This window comes from Kwoniella newhampshirensis, chromosome 3, assembly GCF_039105145.1.
Source record: "Kwoniella newhampshirensis strain CBS 13917 chromosome 3, whole genome shotgun sequence".
NCBI lineage: Eukaryota > Fungi > Basidiomycota > Tremellomycetes > Tremellales > Cryptococcaceae > Kwoniella > Kwoniella newhampshirensis.
This window is the reverse complement of record NC_089957.1, coordinates 1,779,376-1,796,805: the sequence shown is the minus strand read 5'-3', so window position 1 is coordinate 1,796,805 and position 17,430 is coordinate 1,779,376. Positions and strand designations below refer to the sequence as shown.

The window sequence follows — 17,430 nt, the reverse complement described above, 5'->3', positions numbered from 1 at the left end:
CTAACCCCCAACCCCCTAACCCCCAACCCCCTAACCCCCAACCCCCAACCCCCAACCCCCAACCCCCAACCCCCAACCCCCAACCCCTAACCCCCAACCCCTAACCCCCTAACCCCCTAACCCCTAACCCCCTAACCCCCAACCCCCTAACCCCTAACCCCTAACCCCCTAACCCCCTAACCCCTAACCCCTAACCCCTAACCCCTAACCCCTAACCCCCAACCCCTAACCCCTAACCCCTAACCCCTAACCCCTAACCCCTAACCCCTAACCCCCTAACCCCCTAACCCCTAACCCCCTAACCCCTAACCCCTAACCCCTAACCCCTAACCCCTAACCCCTAACCCCTAACCCCTAACCCCTAACCCCTAACCCCTAACCCCTAACCCCTAACCCCTAACCCCCTAACCCCCTAACCCCTAACCCCTAACCCCCTAACCCCTAACCCCTAACCCCTAACCCCTAACCCCTAACCCCTAACCCCTAACCCCTAACCCCTAACCCCTAACCCCTAACCCCTAACCCCTAACCCCTGCTGGTCTCCATACTATCACAGAGTTGTCAGCCATACCCAGCTCAGACATGGGAGGATTCAGGCTGGAGGTTTCTGTGAGGGCCAGAACCTTGGCAGAAGCTAGAAGATTGGTTGAAGGGACCCCTTTCTTGGACTACAACTTCTGGATCAACCCAACAGCATCTCATCCTGCACTTGGGCACCTCAAGCTGGAAGCAAAATTGGTATCCAAGGAGGGCTTAATATCCAATGCCCAGTGGATGTACAAGCAGGTCATTGACAGCAAGCTGTTGAATGTCATTGACAGCAAGCTGTTGAATGTCAGATCAGCAACCAAGACAAACAAGCAGCACTTCAGGCTCATGGTGGACTTGTTTGCCTCATTTGGGTGGAATGGTGGAAAGAGGAGACCAACCAAGTCAGAGGCAGTCAATGCCTGGTGGTTGGGAAGGACTGAAGGCTCTGGAGGCATCTCATTAGAGGACAGGATACTCCAGCACATTACCAACACTTACAACACCAATGGTCTTGTCATTCAACTGTGGGATCACATCAAGCAGCACATCAAACAAGTGCCCTGTCAGGTGGAGCCCAAGAATCCCAATCATAGGCTATGGGTGAAAAGGAGGAAGCCTTTTGCATTGTATTGCTGTGTCAAGGGATGCAAAGGAGCACTCAGTGCAGGAAATGCTGAGAGATGGTTTGCCAACTTGGTGGTGAATGGGATTCTGCCTTGGGAAGCAATAGGAATGGAAGAAGAGGAACAGATTGAAGCTGTGAGTTATGAGCAATTATGTCTGACTTGAGCTGACATGGGTCCCGTCTTAGACTCCTCAACCAATCCAAACTCTCAGTCTTCCATTCAGGCCCAATGCCTTTGCCATCCCACCATTGGAGCAACTTCACAGAGTCAATGTTAAACCAGCAATGCTCAAAACAAACTGGAACCTTAAGGATGGAAACTGTATGTTCTCTGCCTTTGCCAAGGCATTCAAGGGTGAGCAGCTTTCTGCCAGCAAAGCCAGAGATTCTGCTGTGATGTGGGGACTGGAGAACTCAGAGTTCCTTGATCCCTTCATTGATGGAGACAATCCAACCAAAGTGGAGGACTATCTTCTGAAGATGTCAAGGAAGAGTGAGTATGGTGATCATCTGATGCTGGAAGCACTGTGCAGAGCTTTCAGAGTTGCTGTATCAGTGCTGAAGAAGGCAGAAGATGGAACTTTCATCTGGATGAAGCTAGGTGACAGTGCCACTCTGGATCATCCCATCCCCTTGTACTTGGAGAGTGAGCACTATGAGAATCTGGTCCAGTATGATGAGGTTTTGGGTAGTGATTAGTTAGATAGTCATTAGGGCATGCTTTTTCCTTGGATAGGTTTTTTAATGCAGCTCTGTGACTAAAATACCCACCCTAGAAAAACTCCCCGACATGTATTGGGGACTTTTGAAAACTCCCCAGGAGATAGTGGGGAGTTTTTTTGTATGGGAGAACACTTATTCAGAGATTGCATCTCAACAAACGCAGATACTCATTCCAAACCACTTGCAGGTTATAACGTAGCCTCAGACCTACCCAAAACGAGTCTAAAATCAATCATATGTGACCTTGTTGGCAAGCAATGAGTCATTCCCCGGATTCAGCCCAAGGCCGATTACTCGCCAATTATTGAAGCTACATGGTCAAACGACAGAGATTGGGGTAGCTATGGGCCTAGACTATATCCCAGTACCATTTGGGCATCATAAAAATGCGTTTGGTCAAAACTCCCCAGGCGGGAAATCATGTTGTAACCCCCAAATGACATTGTCGACCCTCAATTCCGAATTCAATTCTCAGTCACTGAGGAGGGAGGCTCCACAGCTTAGGTCTCACGACCGGCACGCTGAGAGTAATAAGCCATTCGGACTCCAGCTAAAGCTCTATGACCATGACGACAAATTCAAAACGTCAAGGGTAACAAGCATGACATGAAGCGTCTAGATCGATACTGAGCAATCTATCTGCCTGTGAATTAAGAATCAAATGCACAAGTGTAACACGTTCTATCAACCAGCAAGCCTCCGTTCGACTATGCAGGGTCAACCTTTCCCTTTCTCGCAGAGTAGTCCTCATCGGCAGTGGCGATGATGGATGGTGGTTTGGGGAGATGCTTCTGGAAGAAGAAGTATCGCTTGAAGAACCATGGTGCCGACACGGTGAGCTCATGATTGAAGTATTCGGAGGTAGGCACGGAGAAGACCTCTGTTTTCAATGTCAGTTTCAATCATGATTTCGCTCAACGTTCCACTCACGATCGATCTCTTCGAGGGTCAACTGCTTCGTCTCCCTCACGAAGCAGAAGATCATAAACCAAGCGATAAGGTTCAATCCAGCATAGAATCCGACTAGCCGAGGATGAAGGGTCAGCGCGGTCGCCATAGGGTCACGGTGAAGACACCTACAGGCTCCAGTGGACGTCATGACAGTTCTCATACGAGGGAAAGTGATACTGAGAACACCAGCTGTGTACACATTTAGTGCAATTCGGAATGCGGAAGCGGGTCACTTACCAAAGAAGTTGTTGATGAACACGACCCATGACATCCCCTGTTCACGCTGAATTGTGGGGAAGACCTCGGCGGAGTACTGGAATGCCACCGGTCCCTCACCGAGTGAGTAACAGATGGTGAAGAGATACACGAAGCTGACACGATCATCAGCTGACGTTGCTCTTGGTTTAAAAAAGCAACATACAGTACCACGGGTCCGATACGCGATGCCTGAGAACCATCGGTCTTCAAAAGCGACAGACCACCTGCGAGCAGGAAGATGCACATGAGAGGGAAAGTCTGCGTATAATTAGTTGACTATCAGCAAAGAAATGATGGAGTCACTCACGATAAGACAAAGCCTTCTTCGACCGACGGTGTCGATCATGAACAATGTCGGAATCGTAAACACCACCTGAATCGCTCCGTAACCGAGAGAAGCATAGAGAGCCTGGGTATCAGTGTATCCGACGTCGGTAAAGATTGTTGAGCTGTAGAACGAGATGACTGTGATGGGTCAGCGGTGTCCATGATGCCTTGGGGGCTCAGCTCACTGTTGATACCACACATCTGCTGGGCGATCATAACAGTCGAAGCGCCGTAATTAGCCCGCCTGATTCTGGGGATACGGAAACAATCCCATAATCTAGTAAAGTAGTTCGAGCCCGCCGCAACGGTGAGTTCCTCTTGGTAGATCACGTATGAATAGTAGTAGTCCCTGGCAGCGATGATGGGGTGGGCACGGAGCTTGAGGAAGGAGCGGAAAGCCTTGTCGTATTTTCCGTGTTTCATGAGCCATCGAGGAGATTCGGGTGTGAACCAGATTCCGAGCATCAAGATGAAGGCAGGGATGAATGCCGAGCCCAGCTGCAATCGCCAAGCGATCCTTCCGGTGTTTTTGACAATGACATTAGCGCAGAAGCCGAGGAAGATACCTACGGTGCAAGATTAGCTAAGACGCTTGACGAAGTGTATAACTTTGAGCCTTACCTGCGACGACCCAGAGCTGCCAGAACATCACAAGAGCACCTCGGATCCTGGCAGGCGCAAGTTCGGCTGAGAAGATTGGGACAGTGGCGTTCTTGGCACCGATACCAATACCCATAACAAATCGAACAGCAAACAAAGCCTGCCAAGAGTGGGTGAACCCGGATGCGATAGGTGTGGCGGTGAGACAACAAGCAGTGAGGAAGATTTCACCTCTTCGGCCAAGGTAGTGGTTAAGAGGGTCGACAATGAAGGCACCGCTGCACAGAAGATCAGTGTGACGAACACAACCACGAGCTGATCGACACTCACATGCAACCAGCGGTCAAGAAGATGATAGCGTTGATGGCACCGACGATCCACTCGTCTCGTCCCGTGCCACCGATACCGAATTCGTCCGGGAAAGAAAGGTTCGCACCATTTGAACCGGTCTGATCCCAACCTGCGGTCTCGAGTCAGCTACAATGACCTGGTGTAACTCATGTCACACATACCTTGAGTAGCAGCACCAATGGCACAGAGGGAGATCGAGTACCAGAGCATGAAGGGGCCATGCCATTTGTGATCCCTCTCGTAATCGAGAGCCGCCATCTCTTCTGGTGTAAGCTCGGGAACGGCGTGGAAGTTCCTGTTGTCTCGGGCGACCAGGGCAGCTCTACCGAAGAGACCGGCGTATTCCCCAAGGTTGTGGGTGTTGGCAAACTCTTGAGCATCGGAGACGACTTTCTCTCTGCTCTCGCGCTGTGATCATGGTGATTAGCAGCTCGATCGCGGGTAGTATACGAAGGACCCCTCACCTTGAGCGGATTGTGGATCACATGGATCGCCGATGGCGATTCCCCTACTTTGGAGCTGACACCATGACTGGGCGGGACGTGTTTTTCACTCTGATATACAGACGTTCCGTTGCCTTCGATGCGGACATCCTCAGTCTTGGATAACTTTTCCGCCATGATGGAAAACGGTATACTATTCGCGCGGCAGAAAAAGTGTAGTGATGTGATGAGAAAAACAAAAGCAGGAGGGGAAGAACACCCGAAACTGGACTAGCATGGTCTATTTAAGATGCTTGGCGGTCACTTTCCGTTGGGTCCCCATGGGTGCAAACGGGGCGAAAAAGCGCAGGCTCGGGTCCCCCTCTGTCCACGGGCTTCCCAAAAGAGGTTAGCGTGTCATTGTCCGAGGTGTGGGCGGCAGAGCGACGCCGCTGACATTGTGCAGGCGCAGTGTATTGTCATGGTCCCTGGAATCCATAGCCGAAGGAACCGACATCCAACGGGCGGAAGACGAGAGGAGAAAGGAAGATCGAGTGCCGGTCAGGTCGGCTGCGTGTGCCGATTGGGTGCGGAAAGAACAAAAGCAGGTATTCCTTTGTGGTTGATTGATCACACGACTGCGCAGGCGGGGCAAACTCACAGAAAAGAAAGGGATGGTGGCGTTTTTTCACATTTCATATTTTACCATGATCCGTAATTCGTTTTGCGGCTTGTTGAAAGTACAGCAAGCATACATCCCGGCGGTCTGGGAATTGCCGGCATTATCCGAACCACCATACGTCAGCAGACCAATCGAATGCTAAATTCAGAACTCGTCATCGGATTTGGGAGTGGAGGAACGGGGGCTCGAGTTTCTTTCGTGAGGGGCCATCAAACCTAAAGGATCGGCCTTTTTGGCCTTCAGGCGCTATTGCCGACGAATCTATTTTTTGACACCGATCGCTCCCGCTTCTCGTCGTCCCCCTCCATGCGGAAAGAGACGTATTGGACGCGTACCGTGACCACGTTGTGCACCGGAGCGTTGCGGTCATCTTCGCAGTGATCGAACTATGTACCCAAATTGTCATGGACCACTAACAGGTACTGTACCTCACCGACAGTGTTTCTCATTCGATGGTGTACTCGTCGTAGGTGACTGCGCACAGCCACACGAGCATCCTTCGAAATGCACGGAAATTGAGACATCGAGACGGACCCTGATTACCACATCTTGCAGACGATGCGATCACAACAGCTTCATCAAGCCATAGATGTCTGTTGTCGCCGGTTCCCGAAAGAGCAAACAAGTCGCATCCTCGAGAAGTACTAGCTGAACACGACCAACCGCAACTCACGAGGACTCGCTGGCTCTGGAAAAGGTATCATCTCCCAGTTTGTCTAGTACCTCTTTTTGGCCCTCACGAACGCCTCTAGTTTGCACATAGATGGTCGCACCGTCGTGCGTTCGGAGATTATACCGCGTGTCTAGGAAAGCAGTACTATCCGGCTGAACAATCCCCCAATCATCACCACCTGGAAGGATGGTTCCGCGTATGTTAGACCCCTCGAACTGACCACCCACGCATTCACGTACATTCCAGATGAAAAGAGGAGTTGGAGCGACGGCGAAGGCAGTCTGGCCAGGTGATCTGGATGCGTGTATTGAGTGAATTCTGGACTGTACATCCGTAATCAATTTATGGTTTGGTAGAGGCAGCGATACCGGAGAGAAGTCTTTGTTGTTCAGAAATCAAGGCGGATGGGAGATCGTTGGCGTGTGGCTGACCCATGTTCCAGTGTCGATCGTGGACGATCACAATTGCCATTAGGGCTGCTGTCGAAAAGCTCCCGGTGATTGTGTCGCTTTGTAACACTGGCAAAGTGATGGTATGCTGTAGAGACTTCTGATTCCGCAAGTCAATGGAGAAGTTCTGTCTTCGATTGTTTAGACCTCAACCATAACGACAGTCGCCAATTGAATGCTCAGTACAGTCAGTCTGCACCGGTTCCACTAGTCATCTTATGGCACATCGGTGTTATCTACATAGTCCTTCCATATACTTCAGATATCAGCGCCTAGACGCGGAATCCTCTCCAAATCCTCTTGGTTGAAGCTTTGCCAAAACCCCGTCCATGCCATTGCATTCCAGATATCCCCAGTCCCACCAAACTCATTTGACCAATCCCCCGCCGATCCAGCTCCCGTCCCAATATCTACTGTCGCTGCGCTCAAGTCGGTGTTCCAGTTGGGGTCGTCAATGGGCCTTCCAAATGGTATCTCTACAACACATCCGAGCTCCGCCAGCCTCTTTTCTGCCGTTCTAACCTTTTCCTCCTGTAATTGGGGCTGCTGAGACGTATCTTTGCTGGACCGTGGAGCTACGTTACCTGCGACAGGAATTGAGCGAGCTTCACTGTGGTCTTGGTCTCGACGCCCTGACTGTCGACGTTGGTGGAACATCGTTCTCTGGGCCACACCGACCGCTATGGTCATTACTGTGATGATGTGAATGGGGATCTTGGTGAGTTCTTGGAAGTCTATCAGGTCAATCACTTCGGAGAGAAGAGACATCATCGGTGGAACAGACGCAGAATAACATTCGCGTAAATTTGCAGGGTGGATGGGCGTCGGCAGATATTGGAGAAGAGACAGGACACGAATCATCAAAGAGAACATGAGGATTTTCCCTTCGATCTCGAAGAGTTCTGGACAGGTTGTAAATTGATGGTCGATGAGGAAAAGGGAGACGTGGATGCGCGGAGCAGGGATGAGCGTGGTGATAAGTTATATGAGCAAGACGTCTGCAAACGGAGTGGGGCCGGCAACTCACTACCTGATTGTTTTTGCTTCCCTTTCCAAGACACATATTTCTGGTAGACCTCGGTCGTACGATCTGCGAGTGTGTTGATGTTGTCGGGTAAACAGTCGATCGCCTGTGCCTCGATTTCAGGCAAAAGGCATACGAGTGGGCGGACGATCTCGACGAGTTGAGATTCGAGGCGGAGGTAATGACACGTCTTGTCAAATGACTCGGACACCTCGATAGGAAAGTTTGGAATCTGTAATGTCGGGATTTGGGAGGGATGTGATCGACAAAGTTGAAGGTGCAGCCTTCGATCATTGATGGGATTTGACCGACAGGCACGAGGAACAGAGGTGGGAAGTGGTTAGCCAGATCGCAACCAGCGTATGTGCGAGCAAGAAAGGAAAACATGGAATACAAGGTGGAGTGGAGTGGGTAGAAGAGCATTAGAATCGGATGAGTAGTGCAGGTAGCCGAAGAGGAAGTAGGGAACAAACAGGTGGATCAGTCAGAGTCTTACTTGGGTTTGGTGTTCCACTCACAGCGCATATCTTGACTTGACTACCTCCCACTACGATCGCATTGCTTAGTCAGGCTGTACATCTTTTTGGCGTCAAAGTCCCACTTACCATCAGAGCATCCTGAGCCATCCTCGTGCACCATGCTTCACCCCAGTCCCTTTTTCTGCGCAGGCTTGTCGAGCACAGCTCCTCCAGACCCAAGCCTTTTCCCATATCATACGCCATTGAGATGAGCGTCAAAGGTGAGTACTGGCATATCGGGCCATTTGAGTACGGCGACGCTACTGGCATCGGTGACAACGATAGCAAAAGTAGGGCGTGGACGGTCTGGCGACATGTCGCCCCACACGCTACATGAACTATGGCGCGATCGAGGAGGCTAGGCAGACTTGGGGGTGAGAGGGCCGGAGTGAACGTTAAGATTGAAAGCAAGAGAAACTGGTGGGTGGGGGGCGCGGTCGATGTGAGCATATAGGGATGAAGAGGAAGCAGATTCGTTATCCGGTGCTTGAATCTGGATGATATTAGTCACGAGATCAGGTGTTGGTAAAAGGGTCACTCACAACTGGAATGCGAGCTCCACTTGCTCTGTGGTCATCAGGCCTTCGGCGACCACGTCAGGAAATCTATCGAGTCTAGCGGTGGAAATAAACTTTTCCAGTAGATCCGGAGTGTGATCTGCCGCCTCTGCCGATGTATGAGGGGTATGTCCAGCCATGGCTCTCAAGCTGTTACTGATTGGTCCTGGGCCTGGCACACCCGCCACCGACAATGCTGTGGTGTTGGATGCACTGCCTTTTTCGAGTATCTGGATCCGCGATGTCAATCCTGCTATCGACGAAGAAAGCTGATCGAGCGGGGAAAGGATCCGATCATCTTCCGCGAGGGAGCATATTGTTCGTCTTTGTCGACAACGCAAACATCCATCTGGACCGATTTCTTGGCATCGAACTTTTGAGGCTATGCACGTTTGACATGCTCTGTCTACTCGAGTCCTCTTGCGCGTCGGTTGGGACATGGCGATGACATGAACAGAGGAGGATGTTCGGTGGGAAAAGGATGAAAGTAATGATGATTTCAGTGTCTAGCGCTCGGGGAAGTGGTTTGCACCCGAGATCGGGGAGGTTCCGAAAGACGCTAGCGGAATGTTCGGGGAGCTTTTTTGTGGCAACGCTGTGTATCAACTAGACGTCTAGGATCTGCGTATAAATAGATGCTAGTCTGAGGTATCCAAATGAGCGAATGCAAGCCGAAGCTATAACTTATCACCAGACAAGCTCCGTAACACAGCACTCAATTGATTTCTTACATCCACGATGAGCTCCTCCAACTCCAACCATGATTTAGTGTAAGGCTACCTTTCTTCTCGACTGTCTGCCTTATGCTCATCTCTTCCTCTCAGCGCCGGGTATGTGCCAAAGGCGACATTGTCATATGTCGGCATTGCATGCTATGGTCTATTGGCCCTTGTATTCTGGTTCAGCGAGTGTCTCTCTTTTTGTACCCACGTGCGAGATGCTGATGTGATGAGACTCCAGATTTCTTCAGACACGGTCGCAAATACATGCTCACTCTCTGTATCTCTGCGTTGACTATGGCCATCGGCTTTGGCATTCGCATTCCGCTTTCCACAAACCCGACATCATCTGGTATCTACATCGGCTACACTCTGGTGCGTTGCTCAATATCGCAGCACAACTGAAGCTAATATGACCTTAAATTTTGTGTTCTCAGTTCACTCTCCTGTCGCCTTGTGGTTTTATTGCCACCGAGTATATTCTCTTGCCGAGGATTGCGGCACTGATCCATGCCGAAGATTGCCTCTTCCTGTCTTCAAGAAAAATCGTCCGAATCTTCGTGGGATCTGATATAACTACATTCTTCCTGCAAGCTGCGGGAGGTGGCATGACTACTGCAAAGGGGAATATGGCGAACATCGGCAAATGGGTGAGTTCGTCTTCCATTGCTTTAGGTTACCTGGGTCTGTTCACTGTCCGTTGAAGTGAGCCGAGCTGACAGTATCTTCCCTTGTCGGCGGCAGCTGTCTCTAGTCGGTCTGGTGGCGCAATGTGTATCTTTTGGGATCTTCATATTGCTTGCTGTGATGTTTATGGTCAGAGTGTAAGTTGTGTTTCTCATTGCGATCTTTGTAGATCCACGTGGCTTTCAGATATGCTACCTGATCGTCACAATATCCAACCCCCAAGTTCCACCTGGTCATCATAATCACGCCAAGTCTCACACTCAACCTAGAGAGAATGGAAGCTGATCAAAGCATTACGGTTCCTCGCCGCGCTTAATTCCATGAAGTTCTGCACGATACCCCGAAAAGTGGTCAAATGTTACAACTACTGGACTCGACAATCGCCCGGTGACATTGAACAGGCTCGAGGACTGGACTACAGTATACTACACTATTATGTATGCCGCCGTGGGAATCATGGTAGGTTGAGTCTCATGATCAGCAGCAGCTGGAGCTGACAAGGGAGTTCTTCCCGGCATAGGCCCGCTGCATCTTTCGAGTGGTAGAATATGCCATGGGCCGCGATGGCTACCTTCGAAGCACCGAATGGTGTGTCTTCGTGCTTGATCATCTCCCTCTTTTCCTCGCCATCATGATCTGGACCGTCATTTGGCCACCCATGGTCTTGGAACGCGATGACAGGTTCGCACATCGTGTCGTCATGGGCGATCATGCGTTAGCCTACGTTAGCTCAAACGGCAACGAGAACAAAGTCTGAGCTCTCACTGTTCAACTTTTATCGTTTCGGATCCCATTTTAGATTCAGAGAGCGAGCAACGATCCTTGTCCAGAGAGGAATAATTAGAAGAGTTAAGCTAGATAGAACGAATGAATCCGTGCTTGAGTCCTCGTGCCCTCTGACAAAAACAGCGTGTATTGAGAATAGGAGTAATTTGGTATCAGCATGCAAATCGACGCCTAAGGAGTAGTAAGCTCCAACGGTCTGTCGATAGTGAAGACCAGGTGGTTAGACAGAATAGGCCTTACTCATGTATAAGGTGGACGGGGTCAACGCTGTTCGGTATCGGTTTGGAATGAAATGAAGATGAGCGCTTCCGCTCATAAGTTACATAAGTGACTGTATGTGAACGATTGTGCTGACCTGGTTTGGAGTCAAGCACAAGGCAATGAGAGGTAAGTTAGAGTTGTGCAACGTCTACTCGGATCAGCTAAAGATCTGGCCTTCGACTTGTCCAAATCCAGATGCGTGCTAGTTCAAGGCGGTCGAAAAGACACCTAGATTACAACCAAGGCATCGATAACTCGGCGAATCTACACATTCAGGGTAGATCAGTATCATCGAGTGTAACCATGTGCTGCTTTCAGCAGTATCTACGGAATTGACGGATCATCCTACGCAATATCGAAATTGATCCCTCCATTTGCATATGCTCTCAATCATGAATCTCGTTGTCACTCTGGTCACTCTGACACACTCTGAGTCTGCACTATGCGTGGCACAGTCTCGTTCGGTACCTCGCTGGCGTCGATCGCGCCGCTAAGCTGGGCTTTGGTTTCTCGCTCGCAAGAAGCATTCCATGCTCCCTCAAGCTCTCCCAGAGTAGTTACCCCTGATCTTTGTCCAGACAACACCACAGTGAGTTGCATGTTCCGGAGAGATCGCTGCTAATGAGCAATACTCTGGCTACTTGCCCGGTTCCTCAATATTCTTCTGGTTCTTCCCCTCACGATCACACCCCGACACCGATCCCATCGGCATCTGGTCCAATGGTGGACCCGGATCCTCAGCGTTGACCGGGATGCAGTACGCTGGACCTTGTGAGGTGGTGGAAGATGGCCGAGGAGGCTGGGAGATGAGGACTCGAGAATGGAGCTTCAACAACGATGCGAGCATACTGATGATCGATAATGTGAGTGCATCGACGGGAATGAGCAAGCTGACCATCCAGCCTCGAGGAGCAGGTTTCTCCTACGCCGAATTCCCAGCTGTAGATAGCGTGTTCGACTCAGCGAGAGATACTTATCAGTTCATTCAAAGCTTTATCAAACTCTTTCCTGAATACGCTTCGAATCCATGGGCTGTCAACTCACTGTCGTATGGAGGGTAAATTGTCTCATTCGCTTCGTCGCGCTATTTCATCAGATAACAATCAACTGACAACATCGCTAGTCACTACGCCCCTGTTTACGGTTCTTATATCCAACATATGAACGCCAAAATCCTTGGCAAGCTTTCGTTGTGGGAGGACACCTGGTCTACACCTTCGGATCTGGAACGATATTCTCCTTTGAATCTGACAAGCATCTCCGTCGGCAATGGGTGGATCAACGGACGCGTCCAGTACCGATCATGGGTTGATTTTGCGTGCGGAGGAGCAGAAGATCGAGGTATACCTCAACTTGCTCAGGAAGGAGATTGCCGATGGGCGCAGGATCGACTGACGGGGGGCGAGAAGTTGATGGATAGCTGTGAGGGATCGGTAGCGTGGTGAGTCTACAAGCCCGATCTATCTTGATGTTATCAAGCTGATGTATCCAGCGCGGCGGCCGGACAATACTCATCCACTGTCGCTTCTTTCCCGTACACTATGACTGGACTGAACCCTTACGACTATCGCATCTCCTCACCGTACGATGAGAGAGGCGTCATCGCTTACTTCAACAACGCGTCTGTCCAAGCAGTGCTGGGCGTGATAGGCAAATCTTCAGACAAGCCACTGTCATGGGAAGCCCATTCGGCGAGAGTATGGCACGCCTACGTTTACTCTGGGGATTGGGATGTGCAGACGGATGTGTTCTTCGAGCGACTGCTGAGAAGCGGTGTAAGTGTGTTGAAGTACGAAGGCATGGTTGATTGTGGGTGTCGGTTCTTGCTCATAAACACAGCTGACACCGATCTAGTCATCTGCAATTACTTAGGGGTGCGTGAGATCATGGCTAAACTTCCCAACTATGAGCGACAAGCTACCTTCAACAAACTCAATTTGAGTGATTGGGCCGTTGGAGGAGGTAACAAATCTTGTGGCGCTTACAAATGTCTCGCTGGGAGACATGAACGCGAGGGCAATCTATGTTACGTGGAAATTGAGGGCGCTGGACATGTGCTGAGTCTAGACAAACCGCGGGAAGGCAGTCTGATGATCTCCCAATGGTTGCACAAGCACACCCTCGGTAGTCAGAAGTTGTAACAACGTGTATAGCGAGCGAGCTCTAGACTCGATATGTACAGGGCTGTGCTGTATGGATGTCCATCGAGATGACGAAACTGCTAACCCGAACCAGCGGCGTACACCTTGCCGAAGACAGCCTCCTGGAATACATCATAGAGAGTCAAGGCTCCGGCGCCGGCAACTCCACTATGTTCATTTCTCTCGTCAGCTATCGTTTCTCCTTATCTGACGGTCTTGACTCACCGCAAGATGTTGGCTCCAGCGCCTCTCATCAACGTTGCCGCTCCCTCTGCGGCGACGACCTTCCTGAAGGCATCTATTGTGCTTGTATACCTCACACCTTCGCTTCCTCCTCCGACGGTCATCATCATGCGTCGTCGAATAGTGTCAAGGGGATACCTGAAAAATGCATGAACATTGGATCCCAATGACACCGAATGATAAACTCACGCGGCAAGACCTGCTAATGTCGTGGAACCATATCCAATGACAAAGTTTGCACCAGGATTGCCTTTCAGATTCTCAGGAAGGAGCGGTTTCAGCGAGTCGTAGAGACCGAAATAGGCACTGGTTATTATCAGCAAATTGCGCAGAACGCGATACTGGGACACAGACACACTCACCCTCGATATACAATGATTCCAGCAACTGACGGCATGAAACCGCGGTACAGACCTGTGATACCATCGGACGCAAGGGTCTGCTTGCTGCATATCCCGCCGAGTCAAAAGATCGCTTCTCGAAACAGGCTACGGGACAAACCCACTATACATCGATCAGACCGCTGAATTGCCTTTGGCCGCCTTTGGCTGCATTTTTCGAGTCCACGCTTAACCTGGTTCGTGCGTAATCCATAGAGTAGACGAAAAGACCTTGTACCATTTCACATCAGCTTCGAGATCACATGCTCGCGGTTTTGTGGAACGAGCGACTCACTACCGGTGGCACCAGCTGCAGCACCTGAGGCGATGTTACCGAGGAGGAACCGAGCATAACCATCGGACCGCTTCGAGCCGAAGATCGTCTTGAAATAGTCCTTGAAGGCAAAGTTCAGGGCTTGAGTAGGGAAGTAACGGATGATGTTGGTACCGTTCCCCCTCCAGAAGGATCCCAAGCCTTCCTCGGTCTGTGTGAAGGTGTAGGTGATGCGGAACGAAGAGTTAAGGGTGGTAGAGAAGGGCCGATCGGAATTGGGACGGTATCGATTGACGAAAGGGAAATGTTTGATCATATGCAGAAATATGTTTTGTTCAAGGACAGTCAATGAAGCGATGAAATCAGCATACGTTGCTATCTCCTTGCCCACCAGCTCCTATCACGCACGTAAACCTTGCCTGAGGATTACGATTGATGTCAGCCGTGGTCAATCTCACAATTTCGAAAAAGGAAGCTCAGCTCACCAAAAGTCGAGACGATACCCCTATATTCGTTTGGCCTGATCTGAACGAGCAGCTTTACCCTTTCCTAGATTCGGTGTGACGTTTCAGCTTCCACTGCTTGCTTGTCTGGTTCTCAAAGGTACTTACGATAGGAGCAGCGACCGTTTTGGAGATACTGGCGGCTACGCCGCCCATAAGGAAGTTGATGAACCATTCGGAACCCGACGAGGTAGAAGGCTTGGCTGCCGACATTGTTAATATTGTCAAGAGGTGGTCAGTGCAGGGTGAGTTATTTCATGCATGACATTCTTCTTCATTGATATATACATATAATAGTAGTCGAACCAGTGCAGGTGAAGCACACGTTGACTGCTACTACTGATGAACAACCAACGTCGTCCGCGGATTGCAAATACATGCCCATGAACTTCCGCCTCCGTGCAGCAACCGACCCGCCGTTTCCGACTTATCCCATTTACGCCGAAGCTACTGAAGCTCCACAACAGCATTGTGCCCACATTTGGTCTGCGTCAACGGCGTGGAGCTCAATCTGTGGACGATGCTTGCATGCAAGACACAAGAGTGATACGTGACAAAATTCATAATCGGCAAATACTAACTTATGGCATCTGTATGAATGGTTGACAAGTGCAAATGGGATGAGGCTATTCTAGGCTATCGGGTTCATGGTGGATAGTCATTCAGAGGCTGTGGACTGCCGTTCAAGGCGTCGCCTTACTGAGTCGTTCCCTTGTCACCCTGAAGCAGTCTGGCAGATTGACATCCGCCCAATCACTACCGTTGACCAGCTTTGCCAGCGCAGGGGAGCAAGTGAATATCCGAGCCTGATCGGATTAGCACTGTCCTTCAGCAGCAGACACTCACCATTCCGTGTCCATTATGACCACAGGACATCCACTGACCGGACTTTCCTGGCACCGCGCCGACGAAAGGTACTTCGTCGATGCTCTGATTCAGTCATCAGCTGATAAGCCCCCACACGGTTGACATGGCCTCAGCGCTGACGTTTCCAATGATCCCGCTCCATGAATAGTCGTAACGAGCTGACGCCCCATATTTCTGATCGTCCCTGACATGTCAGCGATAAAAGGGCGCTGCAAGCTTACCACTGAAACACGTTGGTTCCAAACTCTTTCACTGAGTCAGTGATAGGCTTAAAGTTGATCAAGCTATCATCGCATCTTCTCCTTGAATCATGGGAGACATAACGCTCGAGCTTGTCAATGTTCGGCGACGTACCCCCGAACAAGATAGCTCCATCCGAAGTGCTTCTCGGATTGATTGAGTACAATCCTTTTGTAGATATCACCGCGTATGAGTGTTTCAGGCCGTAGATACCAGAAAACGATGCTGGTGGGTATACCCGATCGCACATGTGAGGAGTTGGAATGATCGCAGTCTCTGTTTCAGGTAGTAGGGTAGCGGCAAACGCGTTCGTTGCGTGTATCACAGTCGGCGTTTTGATACATCCTCGTTCGGTATGAACCACCCATCGATTGTCTGTGCCTGTGATCGAAGAGGCAGGGGTCCATGTTTGTAGGTTGAGACCTAAAGCAAGACACCTTTGTACGATGTACGCGACTGTCTGTCTCAGCTGAGGTCCGAAATAAATAGCTTACCTAGCTTGAAAGGATGCAGAGTTGAAGCATCCCAAGCATAGACTGCCTTTGCACCATGACACCGCGACAGCTGGCAATCAGTGGTCGATCTCTCACGCGGACTCACCTTCTCTGCCTCCTCGGGATCTGCAGTAGCCTGGATGGGGGTAGGGTCGCCTCCGGCCGCCTTGAAAGCTTCGAAACTTAACGAGGCTTCTTTCAAGGAAGTTTCGTCCATCAAAACGTCGAGCTGGATCCTGTCAATTCCTGCTAACGTTTGAGTGTAACCTACCGTCTTTCCCACCCAAAGGTCGCAGTCCACTCCGTGTTGCTTGACAAATCGGACCGCAGCTTCCCAGGTCTCCCGCTCATTCTTCAGTATCTGCGCATAGTCAACGCAGGAGATCGACTATGACCTACCTTGAGCGCTTCTTGAGCTCCAAAGAGCTCCGCATAGTGATTGAACCCTCTCCATATGTCTGGCTTACAATGACCCGCGTTCTTCCCAGTGGCTCCAGAGCAAAGCTCTCTTGCTTCCAGCATGACGACGGATTGAGGAGGCATAGGACCTTCTAGAAGGGAGAGTGCGACTAGTGCACCCGAGAGCTGCCGATCGATGAACACGCTGATCTCCATGCGGATCTAAAGTACTCACACCGGAGCCAACGACAACGACATCCGCTTCTATCGGTACGTCTTCGGTCGTTCGATGGTTCAGCATTGGATTGGCTCGCGTTGTCTGTTGCCAGTGGGACAAACTCATCCCTTGCGTGAGAGGCGACCTGGGAATCTGACGTCGATCATCTAGTGAGATATCGACCCGACCCAAGATGCTCGGGAGCTCATCGTCGCCGATAAACATCTGTGTTGTTGATAAGTTGATAATGTTGTAATCAGAGACGTACAGCTGAACTTGCGCGATGTCTTTCAAAAGACCAAAAGATATGTTATAAAGTCCGCCCGATCGCTCTCAGCTGCGGCTGTACAGGCAGTCACGGAGACCGACTGATGGTGGACTTGTACACTGACAATGCGCAGATGTGTACATTGGCATGGCCCTCGACATTGGCCAAAAACAACACGGTAAACCAAGGATGTTAGATCCCTTTTTGCGTTTGCCGCGGTTCGGGCGGTTACAGCGCTGTGGGCGGTTACACTTTTGCGG

At 50.6% G+C, this 17,430-nt stretch overlaps 7 protein-coding genes across 7 annotated transcripts; 3 read left to right on the top strand and 4 right to left on the bottom strand.

Moving 5' to 3' along the window:
- Positions 1–582: 582 nt before the first annotated feature.
- Positions 583–1,855, top strand: IAR55_002005 (uncharacterized protein; the record flags this gene model as incomplete). The annotated part of the gene is made up of 3 exons (XM_066945122.1): positions 583–1,290; positions 1,343–1,649; positions 1,713–1,855. The coding sequence occupies 3 exons, from the start codon at positions 583–585 to the stop codon at positions 1,853–1,855; spliced, it is 1,158 nt and encodes a 385-aa protein (XP_066805045.1).
- Positions 1,856–2,586: 731 nt separating this feature from the next.
- On the bottom strand, positions 2,587–4,986 carry IAR55_002004 (uncharacterized protein; the record flags this gene model as incomplete). Its single annotated transcript, XM_066945121.1, has 11 exons — positions 2,587–2,759; positions 2,810–2,902; positions 2,960–3,019; positions 3,068–3,201; positions 3,252–3,346; positions 3,396–3,553; positions 3,601–3,981; positions 4,037–4,293; positions 4,346–4,475; positions 4,528–4,774; positions 4,831–4,986. The coding sequence occupies 11 exons, from the start codon at positions 4,984–4,986 to the stop codon at positions 2,587–2,589; spliced, it is 1,884 nt and encodes a 627-aa protein (XP_066805044.1).
- A 4,443-nt stretch (positions 4,987–9,429) lies between these two features.
- Positions 9,430–10,854, top strand: IAR55_002003 (uncharacterized protein; the record flags this gene model as incomplete). The annotated part of the gene is made up of 7 exons (XM_066945120.1): positions 9,430–9,461; positions 9,516–9,595; positions 9,652–9,785; positions 9,848–10,060; positions 10,155–10,234; positions 10,424–10,556; positions 10,618–10,854. 7 exons carry the CDS (start codon positions 9,430–9,432, stop codon positions 10,852–10,854), a joined length of 909 nt encoding a protein of 302 aa, XP_066805043.1.
- A 732-nt stretch (positions 10,855–11,586) lies between these two features.
- IAR55_002002 (uncharacterized protein) lies at positions 11,587–13,285 on the top strand (the record flags this gene model as incomplete). Its single annotated transcript, XM_066945119.1, has 5 exons — positions 11,587–11,733; positions 11,903–12,201; positions 12,268–12,585; positions 12,637–12,953; positions 12,999–13,285. The coding sequence occupies 5 exons, from the start codon at positions 11,587–11,589 to the stop codon at positions 13,283–13,285; spliced, it is 1,368 nt and encodes a 455-aa protein (XP_066805042.1).
- Positions 13,286–13,365: 80 nt separating this feature from the next.
- Positions 13,366–14,498, bottom strand: IAR55_002001 (uncharacterized protein; the record flags this gene model as incomplete). Its single annotated transcript, XM_066945118.1, has 6 exons — positions 13,366–13,453; positions 13,511–13,666; positions 13,718–13,834; positions 13,891–13,974; positions 14,034–14,139; positions 14,204–14,498. The coding sequence occupies 6 exons, from the start codon at positions 14,496–14,498 to the stop codon at positions 13,366–13,368; spliced, it is 846 nt and encodes a 281-aa protein (XP_066805041.1).
- A 59-nt stretch (positions 14,499–14,557) lies between these two features.
- IAR55_002000 (uncharacterized protein) lies at positions 14,558–14,898 on the bottom strand (the record flags this gene model as incomplete). Its single annotated transcript, XM_066945117.1, has 3 exons — positions 14,558–14,601; positions 14,668–14,731; positions 14,794–14,898. The coding sequence occupies 3 exons, from the start codon at positions 14,896–14,898 to the stop codon at positions 14,558–14,560; spliced, it is 213 nt and encodes a 70-aa protein (XP_066805040.1).
- Positions 14,899–15,368: 470 nt separating this feature from the next.
- Positions 15,369–16,986, bottom strand: IAR55_001999 (uncharacterized protein; the record flags this gene model as incomplete). Its single annotated transcript, XM_066945116.1, has 9 exons — positions 15,369–15,491; positions 15,570–15,615; positions 15,673–15,736; positions 15,907–16,215; positions 16,287–16,332; positions 16,393–16,515; positions 16,558–16,638; positions 16,686–16,871; positions 16,921–16,986. 9 exons carry the CDS (start codon positions 16,984–16,986, stop codon positions 15,369–15,371), a joined length of 1,044 nt encoding a protein of 347 aa, XP_066805039.1.
- Positions 16,987–17,430: the final 444 nt, after the last annotated feature.